The sequence below is a fragment of the Poeciliopsis prolifica genome, unplaced genomic scaffold (assembly GCF_027474105.1).
Source record: "Poeciliopsis prolifica strain line A6 unplaced genomic scaffold, Auburn_PproV2 SCAFFOLD045, whole genome shotgun sequence".
NCBI classification, from domain to species: Eukaryota; Metazoa; Chordata; class Actinopteri; order Cyprinodontiformes; family Poeciliidae; genus Poeciliopsis; species Poeciliopsis prolifica.
The window spans coordinates 2,517,165-2,537,293 of NW_026562420.1; the positions used below are offsets into that span (position 1 = coordinate 2,517,165).

Sequence of the window (20,129 nt, forward strand, 5' to 3'; positions counted from 1 at the left end):
TGTGGTCAGAAGCTCATTTCCAAGTTAAATCCTAACAAAGAGCTGTTTTTTTTCTTACCCCTTTTCTCAGATTAAAGCGGTCGACAACGGACGACCTCAGAAATCGTCTACTTGTCGCCTTCACATCGAGTGGATTCCCAAACCAGAGGTGCCAGCTGATGCATCTCCCCTGCGGTTCGAGGAGTTTCCCTTCACCTTTTCGGTCATGGAAAGTGACCCGGTGGCACACATGGTGGGCGTTGTTGCCACCGAGTCCTCTGATGTTCCAGTGTGGTTCGAGATCACAGGTAGCGCCTGTTTGTGTATTATTGCTTAGTTTATGCATGCTGAATAAATACTGGCTTGTAGTTAAACAACACTGTAGGACTAATATAGTGAATGTGTTTCTTCTGCTGCTTGAGTGTTTTTTGTTAATTAATTTAGCTTTTAGCTTTAAAATAGTGCAGACAATAAGAGTATCACCTTAGTCCTTTGATAAGATTGCATAGATTTAGGTAAGGTAGATTGAGTAAAATGGAGTAGAATGACAGCTAAATTAGCAAAAGCTAACATAGCTACTTAATATTTTTTAAATGTTATTTTACCCAATAAGACTTTTTAATTACTTTTATGAGGACAGTTCCATAAAAGCATTTTGTAGATTTTTCTGCGGTACACTGAGTAAAATGAAACTGACTCCCTCAGATGACCTTGCTGCTTATTGCTGAATTGCTTACTACTGTAAGTTCACAGCAGCGAAATACTAAGATCAGCATCTCAAACATAAATACTTTGACCTTTATGCATGTAACAGCCATGTTTGATTTTGGATAGGGGGCCTCCAATTCAGAATTAAGACTTGAGTTGGGATTTTTCAGTTTTGGAACCCAAACATCCACATTGACAGTAGCAGTTTAAGGTGATTCAGGATGTGTTCTGGATAACTCATTGGGAGGTTTAACAGAGACATTCAAGCGACAGAGGACCTAAGAGCCAAACCAGAATTTGTAATATCTCCTTTTACCTCCACCACCCAATCCCAGAGAAGCAACTAGAAAGTTCTGACTTCAGAGGACAAAGTGAAAGCTTGATCAGCAGCCTTTAAGAATGTCAGACAACCTTAAACCTCGCTTCACAATAATAGATGAACACAGTAAGAAATCTTGATCAACACCACCTTCATTTTGCTGTCTGAGCTATTTGTCCACAAGCAAACAAATTAAAAAGTGGAAAAGACATTTTCCCTTCAAATTTGATATTTTTATGCTGCTTTTGTCAACAATAAGAACACATATTGTCTCATAAACACTCCGAAGCTGCACAGTTTCCCTCAGTTTCTGTTTTTGTCCTTGATAGTTTGACTCAATTGAATTTGCCATTCCCTTTACAATCTTAATTAATTTACTTTCCTCTTATTTTTTCTGTTTAAGTACACTTTGCCACATAGCTGTGTTTTTGAGTGTCCAAACATAATTCTTCTCCTCCTAAGTGTCCCTTTTTAACTCTCAACATCCACTGTACACATGAAAAGATTTTAAAATGCCTTCCTTCAAAAAGAAATGCTGGCTCCTCTCCCTCTTCCTCTCCCTCTGCCTGTTTTCCTTCTAATCAAAGTCTGACTGACACGTCTCCTTTTTCTCTTCTCCTCTTTGTGCTCTTTCATTGCTTTCCCTTTTTCTCTGGAATGTTCTGTGTGGTTGGATTGTTGCAAGACGGCAGTGAGGATTCTGAGATGTTTTACATCCTTCAGATGGCTTGTGACCACAACTGTACAGCAGAAGGTATCTGCTGGGATCTCCTAATAGGCTGTGCTGTATTAAGAGATCATGTTGACGTTGTCTGTCTCTGGTGCTACCTGTTGGTTGTGGTTGGCATGCAGTCAATGTTTTCAGTTTTAGTTTTCATCTGCTGAAGTGTAATGTGTATGGTGTTGCTACAAACATATTAGTTTGACCACACTGTTGATACTTAGCTTAAATAACTGAATAAAAGCAAAGCAATATCGCTAATTAGTAACATCAGCATTAGTTTGTGTTTGTTAAACATTGATATTTATGTTCTGCTCTCTTAGTTTCTCTAACCTTGTGAAAATAGGTGAAGCTACATCAGGAATTTCCTTTAATCTTTTCATTTTCCTTTTTTTTTTTTTTTGTTGTTTGCATGAAAAAAAATTGCAGGTGGTAATTACGACAGCCGCTTTGACGTGGGCAAGGCCAGTGGAACCTTGATTGTTGCACGGCCCCTGGACGCAGAGCAGAAATCAAATTACAACCTGACAGTGGAAGCCACAGATGGGACACGAACTGTCAGCACTCAGGTAATTGAAACACTAATGAAACAGTTGGAGGCTGATGAGGCAGTTGTCATGGTTCTGTTTTCCTCATGTGAGGAATGGTGGGAGTGGAGAGACGGGTTATTAGTACATCAAATGATCTGTTGGATGATAATGATGTTATGACGCTATCACTGCTTTGAACTGGTGAACAGGTAAAAGAAAAAAAAATTAGTTTTTCGGTTTAAGTGTGTTCTTTTATTCTTAAAAAATGAGGGGACATTCTTTAACAATACTTCATTTGGGAGCTTTGCTCCAGTATCGGTGTCTCTCTTAGTTATTTCTGGGGCAGAGTTGTTATAATGTTGCAGGCAGCTAATCAGATTTTTTTTCTTCGGGATGCACTATATTATCGTCATGGTAGCTGTAAAATTTAATATTGGCCATCGGCCGTTCCATGAAAATAACTGACCGATATAAAAGGAGTTGTTTTTGTGTGTAAACATAATGCAAGTTGAAAGTGTTGCATCATTTTCAGCCTCCTTTGAGCATTTACGTTTGGTAGCAGGCTAAATTTAGAAAGATAATCCAGTATTTTAATTCCACAGTAGAGAAAGCCATATAGTTTCAGTAAGTAAGAATAGAAAAAAAATATAGGTATTGGTATCAGCTATTGGTCAAATGAATTTTAGTATATTGACATATCGGATATGAACCAGAAATCCAATATTGTGCATCCCTATTTTTGTATTACTCATCACTTGCTGTACTTCTCCTTGAATCAGTGAGATTCCCCTCATCTTCTCTGAAGCTGCTTTTTCTGAATAGACAAATAACTAAATGTGGAATAGCTTGCCTTGCACCCCGGCTGACAGTACAAGTGCCACAATAAAAGCTTTTAAGTGTGCAAACCGCCTTCGGTTTTTGTTCCGATGGTCATGCCTTGTCCATGAGATTTTCCGTGTTTTTTACGTGGTAGTTTGGGCCGTGCGGGACGGTGACATTCAAAATCTTTTGTCCTTTGTCCCCTAAAGTGGAGCTTCAGAGGACTATTGCTGGGAAATAATGTATTTGTTGTCAGTCCGTGTGAATACAGCCTTTCATCATCTGGCTGTTGTGCTCCACTGAGCCTTGGACGTGGCGCGTCCTTGCTAGCATTTTGGAGCTCGTCCGCCAAAGCAGCATGTCCTTTAGTGCAAACCCTTAAAAACAGCGACACGGTTCCTGTTTGCTCAGCTGAGATGTTTTGTCTCTTGCGTGCTTTGTCAGAAGCTCTGGCAACAGAAAGTTCTTTAAAAGCCCCTTAGCAACACTTTGTGACATTTTAAGTGAAATTATTCTGTTGATGGTCTGTTTGGTGGTCTCATCATGTTTAACTCACTTCTCCTGCATGGTGTCCTGCTGCGGCCTGCATGATGCCTTTAACAAGACAGAGATTGAAGAGATGTAGAGATTCAAATCTACCAGACTGGCTCATTTGTTGGCCAACTTAAAAAAATTGCATTTTATCATTAATCTAAATTGAATTATATCTCATTTAATACATTAAAACATGAGCGGATCGAGTCAAAATTACTTAGAATGTATGTACATTATTTTAAAATGGATATTTTTACTTCAAATAAAAATACTGAAATAACTTGATTTTACACTGTACTGAAATGAATTAAATGCAAGAGGAAAATTGAAATTTAAATGAAGTGTGCTTAGTAGAATCAAATAAATGAACTGAACTCTTTTAAACCAGATTGAATTTAACTAAGCTGTAATAAATGCATTTAAACAAATAAAAAAAATAATAAAATCAGTTAGATTGAGTGAGCTGAATTGGGCTGAGTCAAACTGAATGTATCTGAAACTTATTGGAATTAACTGAACTGTGTTGAACTTAAATGAATTGAATTAGAACATATATTAAGTCACACAGAGGTGAATTAATTTGGATTTGAAATTAATGAAAATAAATTGAACCAATTGAGTTCAGTTAATTTATCTGAACTGAAATGACAGTTTGAACTGGTCTCAGCTAATTTCAGCTGAACACTACTGAATTTCTTTGAATTGACTTGATTTTAAATAGGTTGGTGGAAAAACACCCTCTTATTTTTATTTCCATTTAAATGAAAATAAATAAAATATTTGTACGTATTTCATTTTTTTAATTTGAAATAGCTTTTTGGAGAACAAAGGAGGACCAAAGTAAAATTTCTTCTTTATGACACAAAACTGGCAGATATAATAAATTGCTTTGGTCTAAATGGTGCCTTCGAACCAGATGTTGCAGAACAAATGAAGTAACTAACAGCAGCAGGCAGCTTTTCCCTCACAGCTCAGGTTTAAGCATGTATTGCGGAAACTGATCCGCTCCTCTGCTAATGAATGCTCATATGTGTGACAATATAAACCCAGATTACTGTGGGTCAGCTGTTTGGGAGAGGACATACTGTATTTTTGCTCTACACACCATTTATTGCAAAATAAATTGCTGCAATTGGCCACAGCAGTCCTTGACACCACAAATATAAACCAGACCAGGTAAGTAACGTGCCAGTTCACAAACCAGATATTCATTATTTTTTGCAAGAATCTTGAAAAATTAACAGTTGTTCCTATGTTAAAACAGAAAAAAGTTAATTGCTGTGAACAAAAACACAGTTTTGTTATTGTGGTGTTTCCATTAAATAAGAAACACAAAGTCGATGTCATTAAAAACACGCCATGCCATCATCCTACGACAACCTCCAGTTGTAGATCATGTGACTTGTGTGATGCTAAAAATAGGTTTTTATTGGAGTTTTGCAAAATCATCTCATTTCGGTATGACCAAAAATCACCTCATAAATCACCTCATTCTTGCAGCAAAAACTTTATCAAAAAAGGAGAGGCTTCTCAAAATCATGTGGTTCCATAAAGGGCATTTATTTTACTTTATTTATTTACTTTATTTTTGAAATCTCAAATTGCTTTATAATATGGTCAGTGGAAATGCAGCTACAGATACTAAAAATAGGAAACCAAATCTTTTTCACTCAATAACAACTACTTTGCAATGGAATGTTTTAAACACAGACCAGACCTACAGATATGGATAAAATGATTTTTGAATTGAGTGTTGAAAAGCAAATGGTGACGGAACGTGTATGTATTTAGTTTCATATTGCTTATTTTGCAAGTCACACACAGAAAGGTTCACATATGACACACAATAGAGATTCTTTCACTCTGTCAATCAACAACTGTACTTTACTTACCTGCTACAAAAAGATGAAACGGTCGGCAGAATAATTGACGGGTCTTTGTTTTGGTCAATATGGTGCAACTAAAAAGAACAGTAAAAAAATCAAACAATATTTGGTTTGTTAACTCTGGACTTACTCTGTTTGGGTGAAGCATGGGATTTGTTTTGACTGAAACACAGATCTCCCCTCCCCTTCAAATTAGATCTAGACTGTCATCCACATTGTACCTCGTGAAGCTGAAAGTTAGACTTATCTATTCCTCAAATCAAAGTCATGAGGAGGCTGTGCTGCCAGACAAGCTGGCCTATTTTCTCTCTCTTCAGAATGTTTCTTCTCTTTTTGTTCTTTTTTGCTCTCTAGTCCTCTTTGTGTTTCTTTCTGCTGCGCTCCCTCTGAGCCTCTTCAAACTGCTCTGCGTTTATAGGCCAGATGTGAAAGACCGATGATCAGCTTTAAGAGCAAACAGGAGTGCCGGACCTTGGTGGGTTGTGGACGGTGGTAATCCTGTTTTGGGAACATTGTTGATCGCTCTGTGCCAGTGGCCTGGCTTTCCCCGGAACCTGCCACCTGGCAAGGGGCTTGGCTTCCTGCACAACGAGGACAATGAATATTCACTCATGCCCTGTTCTGGATAAACCACAAAGGAAATTTCATGCTTTATAAGGCTCTGTTTTAAATTTTATCCCTTGCAGTATTTGGGAATAATTTCAAATTATAGTGGCAAGCTGATCTGAAAAAAATGTAGAAGATATCAGATAAGGCTCCAGGGATCCGTTGGTGATAATAGTAGAATGAATTCTGGCCTGTGGGAAGTCTCCAGAAAGTAGTTGGCCACGATTCTGTGTACTTCTCATTCGGCCATCGTATTTCTATGAAGGCGTCTCTAAAGAATCAGCTGATGAAGATGAGGGGAGCCACATTCCAGCTCGGGCACCTCATAGCCAGGAGCCACGCCAACAAGGCAGCCTCGGCATGCAGCCCGGCCTGCCTTCCCCTCCCCTCCACTACCCTCCCACTTCTCAAGCTATACAACATCCTCCCTTGGCTGTTGAGAAGTACCTCAAGCTGTTCTGCTCGCAATCTGTTCCTGGTCTCCTGTTTCTCTTGTTATCTTAGCCCACATTACAAAGCCTTTCTATATATCACTTGAAGGTTTGCTATAATTACATATTTTGCTGCCTTGAGTATTAAAAGTGATTATTGTTCCTCAGTGCTCATTTGCAGTTCATTCCCAGCTACAGCTAATGCTTTAGTGTTGATTTTAAAGGGCATATTTTTCTTATATTCTATTATTTTTCAGTAATGCTTGGGCTTGCTGCATAGAATGCAAGGCAGCCAAGAACGTAACATCTGATACTGTTACTGTTGCATGATGGCATCAACGCAATGCAGTCAGTCTCCACTTCCTTTTTGTCACAACATGACAGTAGATTTGAAGTGTGTGACCTCACACTAATGTCACAGCCAGGAATCACAGGTGGCAGGTAAAACTCACATGTTGTTCTCACCATCATTTAGCTCAGACACGGAGAAAACAAACAAAGCTGCTACCGTTAGATACTGTGGATGAACACTAAGTAGAAAGACAAGTGAGATCTGTGGATCTCTAGGAAGAAATCATTTTCTTACTTGATGAACTTTTTACACACCTGCAGATTATTTCATCAATAGTGTGACATCCTGCTCAAGCTGAGACTGTATGCTCATTCGTCAGAGTTAGGCTATTTCTCACTCTAAAAAGAATTTTTTTCAAGAATCCATTCCTGCAAAATGCATTTGCAACAGAAAGAATGACTATATGTCATTGTATGAGTGAGAAATCTGGAGCCTCACAGTTCCATTTAAAGAATAGATGATCTTTGTAGCATGAGTCTTCAAAGTGGCTTCACATTGATTTGACATATTCCAGTAGAAACTTCCATCATGATTACTGATGCTACATTCATAAATGATAGTGCCTTCCTGTTTTAGTGGGTATTTTTTGTTTTGGAAAAGTGTTTTCAAAAAATATGTTTTAAACAAACAACAAATTGGCCAATTGTGATTCAGGTGGCTTTAGATGTTTTCTTAAAATTTCTTGCTTTTAAGATGTTTTTAAAATATCTGCAATTTGAAGGCTTATATTAAAAGAAGTCAACTGCTGACAGGAAGCAGGTTTTGCTCTGGAAGACAGACTTTAGTTTGAGGAGATTTTATATCCCTTGTTATACCTATACTTTCTTTATATCTCAATTGAAGTCCAGTTAGAAATACATATTTTGCTGCTTTGACTATCAAATATGATTATGCTTGTATTTTATGTTTCATTCACACCCACAGGCCCCTTTGCAAGTTATCAAGTTGATTTTCATTATTTCCCAAACTTGACCCTAAGCATTTCTTAGTTTTTTTTTTTTTTTAAATTGGCGCTTATCTCCCTGACTCTTATCTTTTTTCTTTAATCTTCAGTATATCCATCTGTCATGTTTGTTTCTCAGACCTAGTCGTGTTTCTCTTCATCATTCTGTCTGGAAATCGTGCATACTACAGAGCTTTTCTTTACACCAGTGGAGTCAGTCTGCATCATACTGCTTTGTGATGCATTGGGACAAAGTGCTTTTGAAATGTTACTTCAGTCTTTCTTGCAAAGGAGAAATGTGAGTTTGTGTGTGTATATGTTTGATGTGGGGGTAAATGGGCTTTTTGTGAGACTTTATAATGCGCTGTAGAAAGATGTACTGTAGACGGAGGTGACCGGGTCTCACTCCTTTCGGCTTCTTTGCAGCACTATCAGTTCTTTACACCCTTCTTTTGCTTTTAAAAAAGGCTTTATCTGTCGCTGGCCACATTGAGAACCGTTGTATAGCCTCTTTTGTGTGAAGGCACATGTAAAAGTGCAGAACTGATGTTCTTGTTTTGGTGTGAGTGGGAGGTTGGGTGCATGCTCCATGTGTAGAAAAGGTTGATTTGGAGACACCTGGGATCTGGCGCTATATATTGCTTGGCCCAACATCAGAAGGCAAGCTTGGAGTGAGACCAGATTGTCTCACTGTTTGCTTCCTCAGAGTTAACATTGATTCAGAAGAAACACACTTGTTTTAACTTTTCACGTCCCGATTAGCAGCGTGATATGGGGTTGCTCACAACAGAGGAGCCGTGGAGCGCAGCCAGAATGCAGCTCTGACAGACAGCATGCATCCCGGCGCTCCCCCTGCAAGATGACATCTGTGGGCCTCAGTAGCAATGCCAACATCACAGCACACAGCAGATTGTAAATGTTATCAGTCCTGTCAGGTTGAGGCTATATTTGTCTCTTGTATCAGCTCACAATGACTAACAAACACTCTTAGCGCCACAAACCAAACGGCCAATTGTTTAGACCAGAGATCTGACAAACCCTGGTTAGCTAGTGAGCGGCCACCTGTTCAAGGCTTTTGTGTCCTGGACACCCCCGCTTCCAGCGAGCCGGCACCTTGCAGCTCGGCTTCAACGGTTTTTCTACATGGCATCACCCCCTGGTGTCTGGTATGCAGGTGTCTAATCCCGGCTGATCCGTTTGTTCCCCATGTTTGGCAAGGGTGGAAGCCCCTCGCTGCTCTGGGAAGCAAAGATGGCATTCCGGCAGCTCTCTGTAATCCTCTGTCGGATGTCCAGTAGACGAGTGGCTGATGTTGATAAAACATGCTCTCAGAGGAATTTTACAGTTTGGAGGAGTAAGATTTTTAGTTTACAATGTGGAAAAAATTAATTGCTCAAACAATAACGCATTTTTCAACATAAAAAAAGCTGGACAGTATAGTTGTGAAAAAAACTTATTTTTTTATGAAGAAAAGTTCAGATAATCTCAATTTCTATCTGAATAGAATGTGGTTTTATTTAACTTGGATAACAAATATCTCTCATGTTGTGCTTACTAACAATCAAATTATCGATGATAATTTGTTTCCGTGCTGGGTTAAAAAGTTAAGACCACCTTCTCTGATATAATAAGAGTGGCCCGTTGGATGTACTTCGTAGATTTCTCGCAGAGATTAAAATCTGTTGGTTGATGTAATCTACCAGTCTTTGTGTGAACTATCTTGGCCACCCCTTACATTAAGTTTTGAGACATTTGAGGGGTTCTGGTGTTTAAAGCCCCTATTTTTTTATGTTTTGTTCATAATTAATATTAAAATTGGACATACCCAAAACTCATAGGCTGCTGTATGGTCTATGTTTCAATTTCTCCTAAACAAAGACATATAAGCATGCTTTGACTCCTTTAGTCATCACAGCATAATGAAATAAATTGTTTTGTGCAACTATTAGTTTCCTTTTTACTTAACCTCAGTTCTTTAGTCTGATTCATAAATTATTTTCTCAAATAAACGCTTCTCCACAAAGCTTGCAAATCATCAAGACGTTTTATTCATGCATTGATTTTGTTGTTTAGCATCAAGTGGTGTTCACTAAAAGCTTTTCTGTCTCAGGTATCAATGCAGATATCTGGGCCATTATAATAAAACAGTTAGAATGTATTTATGTGAGGAGAGAAAAAATAAACTAACAGCAGAAACGTGAGAAATGAAGAAGCAGAACAACTATAAATAAACTTCCATAAATTGTTATTCAGCCTGGGTTTCTTATAACTCTTGATGTTGTGGGGTTGTGTTGGTTGTGTTGGTTGGTTGGTTGGTGTGCCTTCACAGCATTATGTTCACATCAGAGTCAGTGCACCCTGGATTGGCATATTGGGGTTTTGGCTTCCCCATTTAAAAAAGGCGACTGAAGGGTTTTGGTTCAACTACAGGGGAATCACACTCCACACACCGGTAAGGTCTATTCTGGAGTGTTGAGGAGGAAGGTCCAGTGGATAGTCAAACCTCGAGTTCAGGAGGAAGAGTGTGGTTTTTGTCCTGTCCGTGGAACGCTGGAGTTCTCCCAACCAGTCTGAATTTGCTTTGCAGACTTGGAGAAAGCATTTCACTGAGTCCTTTGTGAGATAGGGTTCCAGACCCTTTGATATGGGCTGCTATGTCAGTGTATGATTGGTTCCAGAGCTTGGTCCACAATGTGACGTGTAAGTCGAACTGAGGGTTGGACTCCATCAAAGTTGCAATGGTCAATATTCATATCCTTTATCAACAGAAATTCCGGGTGCAGTCAAGGTGTTGAAGGGATCTGCTTTGGTGATCTTAGAATCAAGTCTCTGCTTTTTGCAGATGATGTGGTCCTACTGGCTTCATCAGGTCATGATCTGCAGCTTTCACTGGAGCGGTTCAATCCAGTGTGAAGCAGCCGGGATGAGGATCGGTGCCTCCAAATCTGAGGCCCTGGTCTTGCATCGCAAAGGGTAGATTTCCTTCTCCAGTTCAGAGAAGAGATACTGCCCCAAGTGGAGGAGTCTAAGTATCTCAGGGTCTCTGTCCATCGTCCCCTTTCTTGCTATATTGATAACAGTATCCCACAGCTTGATGCTATCACCATGATGTTTCATGGTGGTCTTGATGTGACCACCAGGTTGTGCTATGTTTGTTTTCCACCACAGATATGTTTTCAAGAATTAAGAGGAAATGCATGCCGCATCCTAAATTTTGATTTGTGACATTTTGTGAAAACCATGTAATTGTGAAAAACATCAAGGTCTATGAAAATGCTTTCAAGCCTCGTGCATGTGCAAATGATTGTTTCATTTCAGTTACAACAACCATAACATGCCCTTTCCTTAATAAATGTAGCAGAAACTTTAACTTTAACTCTTATGTTTAAGTGTGAACATAAGATCATAATCACTCAGCGTGTGAGTGCATGTGCGAAAGGGTGAATGACTGACTGTAGTGTGAAGCTCTTTGGGGTACTCTGGACTTGATGAAACACTTATACCAGTGCAAGGTATTTATCTGTCAACTCAGTTGTTTTTTTTTTACAGACCATCTCATTTACAATGCAATTGCTTCTTCAGGTGCTCATCCGGGTCATCGATACCAACAACCACCGGCCACAGTTCACCCAGCAGGTGTACGTTGTGAACGTCCCTGAAGACGAGCCAGCGGGCACCGAGGTCCTGCAGATCAGCGCCGTGGACAGAGATGAGAAAAACAAACTGACCTACACGCTCCTGAGCAGCACCGATCCCTTCAGCCTGCGCAAGTTCCGGCTGGACCCAGGATCAGGCATCCTGTTCACCACAGAGCGGCTGGACCATGAGACCATGCATCGCCACATCCTCACTGTGATGGTAGGAGTTAGTTGGAACACTAACAAGAGCATTTCTTCGCTAAGAGGAAAATTATCTTGTTACATCTGGCTATTTTGAGGCTGTAATACTATGCCAAAAATTATATATATATACATTTTGATATGTATGTTTGGACCTAGTTTGCTGTTTCCACCTATATAATCTCATACTTTTCTATTTTTCTTCCATTCATTTTCCTTCTTTTTTTAATATACATCTATTTTCAGGTTCGGGATCAGGACATTCCAGTCAAAAGGAATCTCGTCCGTGTCATTGTTGACGTGGATGACACCAATGACAATGCACCTTGGTTTATAGGGACACCTTACTCTGGTCGGGTGTTTGAATCAGCTGCCATCGGCTCAGCTGTGCTGCAGGTCACTGCTCTCGACAAAGACAAGGGCTATAATGCAGAAGTCATCTACAGCATTGAGTCTGGTATGTTGCCACGGCATCCTGATGAGCCACACTTTCTCCAAGTTTTTCTTTTATTTGATGTTGGGTAGTAGAAAGCTTCCTTTGTAAAACAAAGCAAATGTAATCAGCTCATTAAACATGCATGAGTCATCAGTCATGGAGCATACTGGACCATGATTATGAATGAAACTCTGTGCACAGAGCAGGAAATTCTTAAGTTTTTGTACAAAGACTCTGCAGAGTGTGTGTTTCTCCTACATGAAGCTTCAAGAAGCATGCTGCTGATTGTCTTTTGTTTGCAGACATGCATGTTTGAGATAGCTGAGATGGTTTTAGTTGTTGTGACAGACAGGGCTGTGAGCAACTATTCGCCCCCTTAGAGATTCAATGCTGCTGCATTTTTGTCATAATTAAATATTTCACTGTTTGAATCCTGATTTAAACTGTACAAAAACTGTTTAAATCAGGATTTCAGAATGAAAAAAAAAACTACTATTCAAGCAAAGGTAGCACTGTGTAAAAAGTAATTGTCTCTTGTTGCTGAATTACTGGTGATCAACCAAAAAGTTTTGTCGAATTTCACTCACCACACCAGGGATGGATTTGCTGCCAGACCTTAAACAACAAATTACTCCAATGCAAACTTATTTAGGTTCAAAAAGCAATGCATCATGGTCTCATCTTAAGAAATTCAAGAACAGATGAATAATAAAAACATTGAGACCCATCAGTTTTTAAAACTTTAGAAAACCATTTCTATGGCTTTGGGACTCCAGAGCACCACAGTGAGAGCCATCATCCACAAGAAACAGCAGACAGTATCCTCAGAAGTGGTCATCATCCTAAGACTTATGATTCAACAATAAGAAAGAAACTTCATCCAAATGAGTTCCATGGCCAACTGAGACCAAAGTGTGACCTTAAATAAACTGATTATGACTGAAAATCTTACAGTGTGACTTAATTAACATTACTCTGGAAATAAGAGACACATTCTTACTAAAGCAATGTCTAAATGCTGTTGTCTGTTGTTGAGGGACAATCAGTTAAAAATTTAAGGAGGTGATTTTTATTTCGCATGGGACCATGATGTTTCTAGAACTTTATCTTTTTAGTAAATGGATGAAATCACAGTTTGAAACATGTTTTTGTCTTTATTCAATTTCATCTTTGTAGATATTAAGAATTGATTTGTGATTTGAAACATTTAGGTCGGACAGCTATCTAAGTTTCTGGTACAATACGCTGAGTGTTTCATTTCATCTTTCTCTTGCAGGTAACGTTGGGAACTCTTTTGCTATTGACCCTGTTCTTGGAACAATCACAGTGGCCAAAGAGCTTGATTGCAGCAGCAAATCAGCATTTGAACTGATCGTAAAAGCCTCTGATAATGGAGCGCCGCCATTATCCTCTACTGTCATCGTAAACATTGCTGTTACAGTCTCTGACAATGCAGCCCCCAGATTCACTGAAAAGGAGTTTTCTGCCGAGGTCAGCGAGTTAGCCCCTCCAGGAAGCTTTGTGAGCATGGTCACAGTCATCAGCCAGTCTTCCGTTTTCTACCAGATTAAAGGAGGCAATGTCCACAACGTGTTTGACATCAACCCAAACTCAGGAGTGGTTGTAACACAGCTGCCTTTAGATTACGAGACTATGTCTGAATACAAGCTCATCATCCAGGGCACCAACATGGCCGGACTTGGCACTAACACCACCCTTCTGGTCCATCTGAAGGATGAAAACGACAATGCTCCGGTCTTCAGTCAGAGGGAATTCAAGGGAGTAATCAGTGAGCTGGCCTCCATCAACAGCGTTGTGCTGACTCATGAAAACACCCCTTTTGTCATTCATGCCTCTGATGCAGACTGTGACCAGAATGCCAGACTAATTTATCAAATCGTTGAACCTTTTGCTCATAACTATTTTGCCATTGACTCAAGCACTGGAGCCATCAGAAGCACAGCAGCTTTGGATTATGAACAGAGAAGCGTTTTCCGCTTCACGGTTCAGGTTCATGATCTCGGAATGCCTCGCCTGTTTTCAGAAACGGCAGCCAATGTGACCATCGAAGTAATTGACGTTAATGACTGTCCACCCCTTTTCAGCCAAGAACTATACGAGGCGGCCGTCATCATGCCAACCTACAAAGGAGTAGAGGTAGTTCAAGTGAATGCCACAGACCTAGACTCTGGGCCTAACTCCAAACTACTTTTCTCCATCTCCGAGGGAAACATAGGCGACAAGTTTAAAATTGATCCGGTCACGGGCATCATCTCCATCCAGAACGTCACTCAGCTCAGGAGCAGATACGAGTTAAAGGTCAGAGTTTCTGATGGGAGATTTGCCAGTGCAGCTACAGTGAAGGTCACTGTAAAGGAAAATAAGAAGAACAAGAGGAAGTTCACTCAGGAGTCATACCAAGCTTACATTCAAGAGAACTCCTCTGAAAAGAAAACGCTTGCAGTAATCACTGCTGTTGGGAACCAAGTGAATGAGCCTTTGTTTTATAGAATATTAAACCCGGACAACAGGTTTAAAGTCAGCAGCACCTCAGGAGTCGTCTCAACCACTGGGATTCCTTTTGATCGAGAAGCTCAGGACTCCTATGACATCATCATTGAGGTCACCGAAGAGAAGAAATCAGAGGAAACTGCTCATATTTTAGTTACTGTTACCGTGGAAGATGTAAATGACAACAAGCCGATGTTTGTCAACCTGCCCTATCATGCCCTGGTGCAATTTGATGCTGAGAAAGGTCATGTCATTAGACAGGTCACAGCAGTGGACAAAGATATAGGCCCAAATGCAGACATCCATTACTCTCTGAAAGAGCCTGAGGATCACTTTGAAATCCACCCATCTGGTGAAATTCTGCTCAAAAAGAAGTTTGAGAAAGACTCACTCGACACAAAGTTTGTTCTTGTTGTTTTGGCAAGGGATAATGGGAAACCTCCTCTCTCAGCTGAAGTTGAAGTGCCTGTAACAGTGGTGAGCAAAGCAATGCCTGTGTTTGAGAGGCCTTTTTACAGCATTGAAATCCCTGAAAACATTCAGCTGCACTCCCCTGTGCTCCATGTGCAAGCCAATGACTCAGAGGGGCCTCGCATCGTGTACACCATTTCTGAAGGAGACCCTTTCAAACAGTTCTCGATTGATTTTAACACTGGGGTCATTCACGTAATTCAGCCTTTAGACTTTGAGACACATCCTGCTTATAAGCTAAACATAAGGGCCACAGACTCTCTGACCGGAGCTCACTCTGAGGTGTTTGTTGATATAATTCTGGAAGATGTCAATGATAATGCCCCGGTGTTCCTGTCAAATTCCTACTATGCCAATATTTCCGAGGCTGCTGTTATTGGCACATCGGTGTTGCAGGTGGTTGCCAGAGATTCTGACACTGGCAACAACAAGGAAGTATTTTATCAGCTGGTTGAGGAGAGAGGGAAGAGCTCAGACTATTTTACTATTGACCGTGAGTCTGGAGTAATCTCCACAAGTCAAGTTCTCGATCATGAAGAAGTCCAGCAACACAAGTTGAGAGTCCGGGCTGTAGATGGCGGCGTCCCAGCTCTGATAAGTGACATCACTGTGACGGTAGATGTTACAGATCTGAATGACAATGCTCCTGTTTTTACTCAACACGCTTACCAAACCACCATCAGTGAATTAGCCCCACGCGGGCACTTCGTCAGCCAGGTCCAAGCTTCCGATGCCGACAGTTCAGATGCAAAAAAGCAGTTTTTCTCAATTATAGATGGAAATGAAGAGCAGAACTTTGCTATCAACAAGCAGACTGGTGCCATCGTTATTTCAAATCATCGCCGGCCACACATGCAGCCTTTTTACAATCTTACCATAGCAGTGTCAGATGGTGTATTTAGAAACTCAGCTGTTGTTATGGTGACAGTTTTTGGGGCCAACTTCCACAACCCCACCTTTTCACAGACTGAGTATATGGTAGAGGTAATTGAGAACTCCCCTGTTGGCACCCTAGTAGCACATGCAGAGGCAACTGATGATGATGAAGGAATCTACGGCCAGATCACATACCACATTGTCAACGAATTAGCTAAAGAAAAGTTTTCTATCAATGGAAAAGGAGAGATTTTCACCCTTCAAAGTCTTGATCGTGAAAACACAGTTGAGAAGGTAATTCCCATATCTCTGATAGCGAAAGACGGAGGCGGAAAAGTAGGTTTTTGTGTTGTCAATGTAATTGTCACAGATGCAAATGACAACTCTCCACAGTTCAGAGCAGCTGAGTACAAAGCCACCATTGCATCAGATGCCCCAAGAGGAACAACTGTGCTCAAAATTTCCGCCTCAGACACAGATGAGGGAAGTAACGCTGACATAGAGTACTCCATTGAAGCAGATGTTGGAAATGTTGGGGAGAACTTTGAAATCCACAAAACCTCTGGGGTCATCGTTACCAAAGAAAGCCTGATTGGACTTGAAGATGAGCTCTACGCATTCTTTGTAAAGGCAAAGGACACTGGGAATCCACCCAGACATTCAGTTGTCCAGGTTTACATTAGGATTGTCTCACCAGAGATGCCACTTCCCAAGTTTGCAGAACCGTATTATCGTCATACTGTTGCTGAGGACCTTCCCATTGGAACAGAAATAGATATAATTCAGGCAGAGAGCGAACAGGCAGTCGTTTACAGCCTCATGAGAGGCAGCACTCCAGAGAGCAATGAGGATGAAGTGTTTGTTGTTGACAGAGATACTGGAGCCTTGAAGCTTGAGAAAAGATTGGACCATGAGACGGCCAAGTGGTACCAACTAACTTTACTCGCTCAAACTAAGCATGAAACTTATGAAATAGTTGCTTCAGTAAATGTAAATATCCAAGTGAAAGATGTCAACGACAACAAACCAATCTTTGAAGCTGACCCTTATGAGGCTGTCACTGTTGAAAATCTTCCAAGTGGGACCCAAGTTATTCAAGTCAAAGCCACTGACCTCGACTCCGGAACCAACGGCCACGTTGTCTACAGCCTGGACCCCACGCAGACCTCACAGGAGATCTTCGAGCTGTTCGCTGTTAACAGTGAGACAGGATGGGTGACCACCTTAAAGGAGCTCGACCGTGAAAAAACAGAAAAATACATCATATCTGTTCTTGCCACTGACCAAGGCGATGCAGTTCAGCACGTTACCAGCACCAGTGTGGAGGTGACTGTGGCCGACGTGAACGACAATCCGCCTCGATTCACCGCAGAAATCTATAAAGGCACGGTCAGTGAGGATGACCCCCCACCCAGTGGGGTGATCGCCATCCTCAGCACCACTGATGAGGATTCAGAAGAGATGAACAAACAAGTGAACTACTTTATCACAGGTTGGTTTTCTTTCTCCCCCTTAGTGTAACAGTGTTTCTCAAATTAAACATGATTTAAAACAAGGATGGTGTAAAAGTCATGGTGCGACCAACAACTATTGTCACCCGTGGTAAAGCAGTGTGAAAAGAAATAATATTTTTTATAGTAATATTGTCACACTGAAACAATTTATTCAAATTCCAATTTGAAATCAATGTATTCGCCAAGGGAAACAAGTCCCAAGCTTCCTGATTTTACTGGCAACTTAAGAGAGATATATTAATCTGATATGAAGTGATACTGAAAATGATTTCTCGTATACACTCTTTAAAAAGGGAAGGCGAGAGAACCTGCTAACCCTGTAGATTGAGTTCCATAAGTCAGAAGATGGTCAGCACACTAATTAAAAAGTTAGAAAAATCAGAAACTAAGATAAACAACAATGGATCAGAGCCTAAGCTCATCTTTCCGTGGTAAGGATGGTAAGGAAGTTTAAGCAAAAATCTCTGTTTGGGAAATGCAGCAAAGAGAAGCATCTTGGATGTGACTAAGTCAACATCTATTTCCAGTGGTTCTATCCCACTCCTAATGAGGTTCCATTAAGGGTGGAAGGTGCCTTATCTCTAGATTCTACAAGCTTCTTTGCACATATTAAATCCTTTATAATAGAGATGTGCACAATAACGTTTTAAATGGAACAGGAAGAAAATACTGACCTGCTAATTCCATAAGACTTGCTCTAAAAACACTTATAATTGCCCATCATTTACGCAACAAAAATGAGCTTAATACCCCATCCATACAATTGAAAAACTACAGTTTTTCTTACTCTGTTACTGGGGTTATACCTATTAAAAGCCAAAGAAACAAATTGTTTCTGAGTTTCTTGTGTTTAGTTTAGAAATACTTCCTTCAGAAATGAGTCTACATCCTTCTACATTGTTGGTCATGCTTCACTGAGATATGTGTCATATCATATAACAGGAGGTGACCCACTTGGCCAGTTTGCCATTGAGCACCTGCAAAATGAGTGGAAGGTCTCTGTCAGGAAGCCGCTGGACAGAGAAGTAACAGACAATTATCTCCTAAACATCACTGCCAGCGATGGCATCTTCACCGCGAAAGCCGTCGTAGAAGTCAAGGTGTTGGATGCCAATGATAACAACCCAGTGTGTGAGAAGGTAAAAAGTGATTTCCCTGTTGTTGCTTGTTACTTCCTGCTATCGACGTGAGCTTCTTTCCCGCTTTAATATTCCATGTCTCTTCCTCTTTGTGTCCTCCAGTCCATCTACAGCGAGAGCGTCCCAGAGGACTCCCCGGCTGGCAGGCTCATCCTGCAGGTCTCTGCCACAGACGCTGACATCCGCTCAAACGCCCAAATCTCTTACGAGCTCCAGGGAGCTGGATCGGAATATTTCATCATTGACTCAGACACAGGTGTGTATACATGCAGTGACAAATACCAAAGAAGAAGAAGAAAAAGAATGAATGCGTCTCTTTGTTACATTATATCTAGGAAATGTTACTGATTTTATGAGGCAGTGGTACCAACACAGAAGAGCACATCATTGTAATGTAAAGTGAAAATGTACATAGTTTTCAAATGCCACACTTGTACGACCACCTGTTGCTGCATTTACTACCTCTACCCATCTATTTATGCGGTAAAGAACAAAGCTTTGCTCATTGTTATTTGCAGAATAACTGAGACTCAGACAGATCGGACGGAGCATTTGTGAATTCTTGCTACAGATTCTCTTTCGGATTTAAGTCTGGACTTTGACAGGGCCAATCTAAGACGCCATTATGCATTTAATTAAACTTTTCATTCCACTGTATCTCTGGATACAGCCTCACATCCAGTGAGATTGTGAGGCTATCCCTTTATCAGATTGCTGAGATCATCAGAGAACAGTTTCCTCTGAGATGAAATTACTTTCAGATGGATTCCACTGAGGGATCAGGTGATTTATAAAGACAACTGGTTGCACTGCATTCAGCTTAGTGGTGTTAGACTAAAGATGGCTGAACACAAACATACACTTTAATTTTTCATTTGCAAAAAAAAAGAACATCCTAGTTTACAATTATGTTTATGTACATTAAATTATGGCTTTTCCTTGGAATTTTCTCCCTCTTGTGGAGGTTTTTGGGTTGTCGAGGAGCAGTTTTTCAGACACCCGTGATAAAGTCTGTCATTATTCAGCCTTAAGCAGCTGAGCAGGTTGACGTTCCACGTGAGAATTGTCATTCTTTTAGAAAGTCCTTTGTATTTGTGACTGTACGTTTCTGATAGTGTCAGCCCTAGAAGAGGTTGGGAAGTTTTACCCGGTTTGTATTTACTTTTTGTTTATACATTTTTAAAAAGGGCCCAGAACATTTCCCTGCTGTGCTTCTTTGAGGCTTTCGGCGGCACAAAAACACAGGTGAAGCACACTTAGATTGAATTAATGTCTGCCTTCCTTCTTGCAAATTATTTCCTCTGGGAACCACGATAAATTAGGCGTTCCATCTGGCTGGTTAGGGTGGAAAAGCAAACTGAAGAAACAAGAAAACCCCAAAAAGAATAGCAGTTAATCAAAAGCAACCTGTGATTTTAGTTTATGTGCGGAGTAAAGGCAAGGAGAAGCATAACAAACTAAGCCAGTAGATTTGAGCAGCTTTTCCTCACATCTGCTGTCGCACAGACAGAATGA

At 40.5% G+C, this 20,129-nt stretch overlaps 1 protein-coding gene across 7 annotated transcripts in view; it reads left to right on the plus strand.

Annotated features, from left to right (window-relative positions):
• The window catches only part of fat1a (FAT atypical cadherin 1a), a 90,437-nt gene that overhangs the window by 43,971 nt on the left and 26,337 nt on the right, over positions 1-20,129 (plus strand). For 5 of the 7 annotated variants that reach the window (XR_008607820.1, XM_055056351.1, XM_055056346.1 and 2 more), the window contains exons 6-13: positions 71-287; positions 1,692-1,760; positions 2,157-2,296; positions 11,411-11,686; positions 11,914-12,124; positions 13,380-17,453; positions 18,418-18,614; positions 18,717-18,870. Coding sequence is in view for 6 of the 7 variants with exons in the window: in XM_055056351.1 (XP_054912326.1) it covers positions 71-287; positions 1,692-1,760; positions 2,157-2,296; positions 11,411-11,686; positions 11,914-12,124; positions 13,380-17,453; positions 18,418-18,614; positions 18,717-18,870 (5,338 nt within the window). In the remaining variant the exon portion in view is untranslated. The remainder of the gene's footprint in view (positions 1-70; positions 288-1,691; positions 1,761-2,156; positions 2,297-11,410; positions 11,687-11,913; positions 12,125-13,379; positions 17,454-18,417; positions 18,615-18,716; positions 18,871-20,129) is intronic. The other 2 variants (XM_055056348.1, XM_055056349.1) reach the window with 1 other exon arrangement.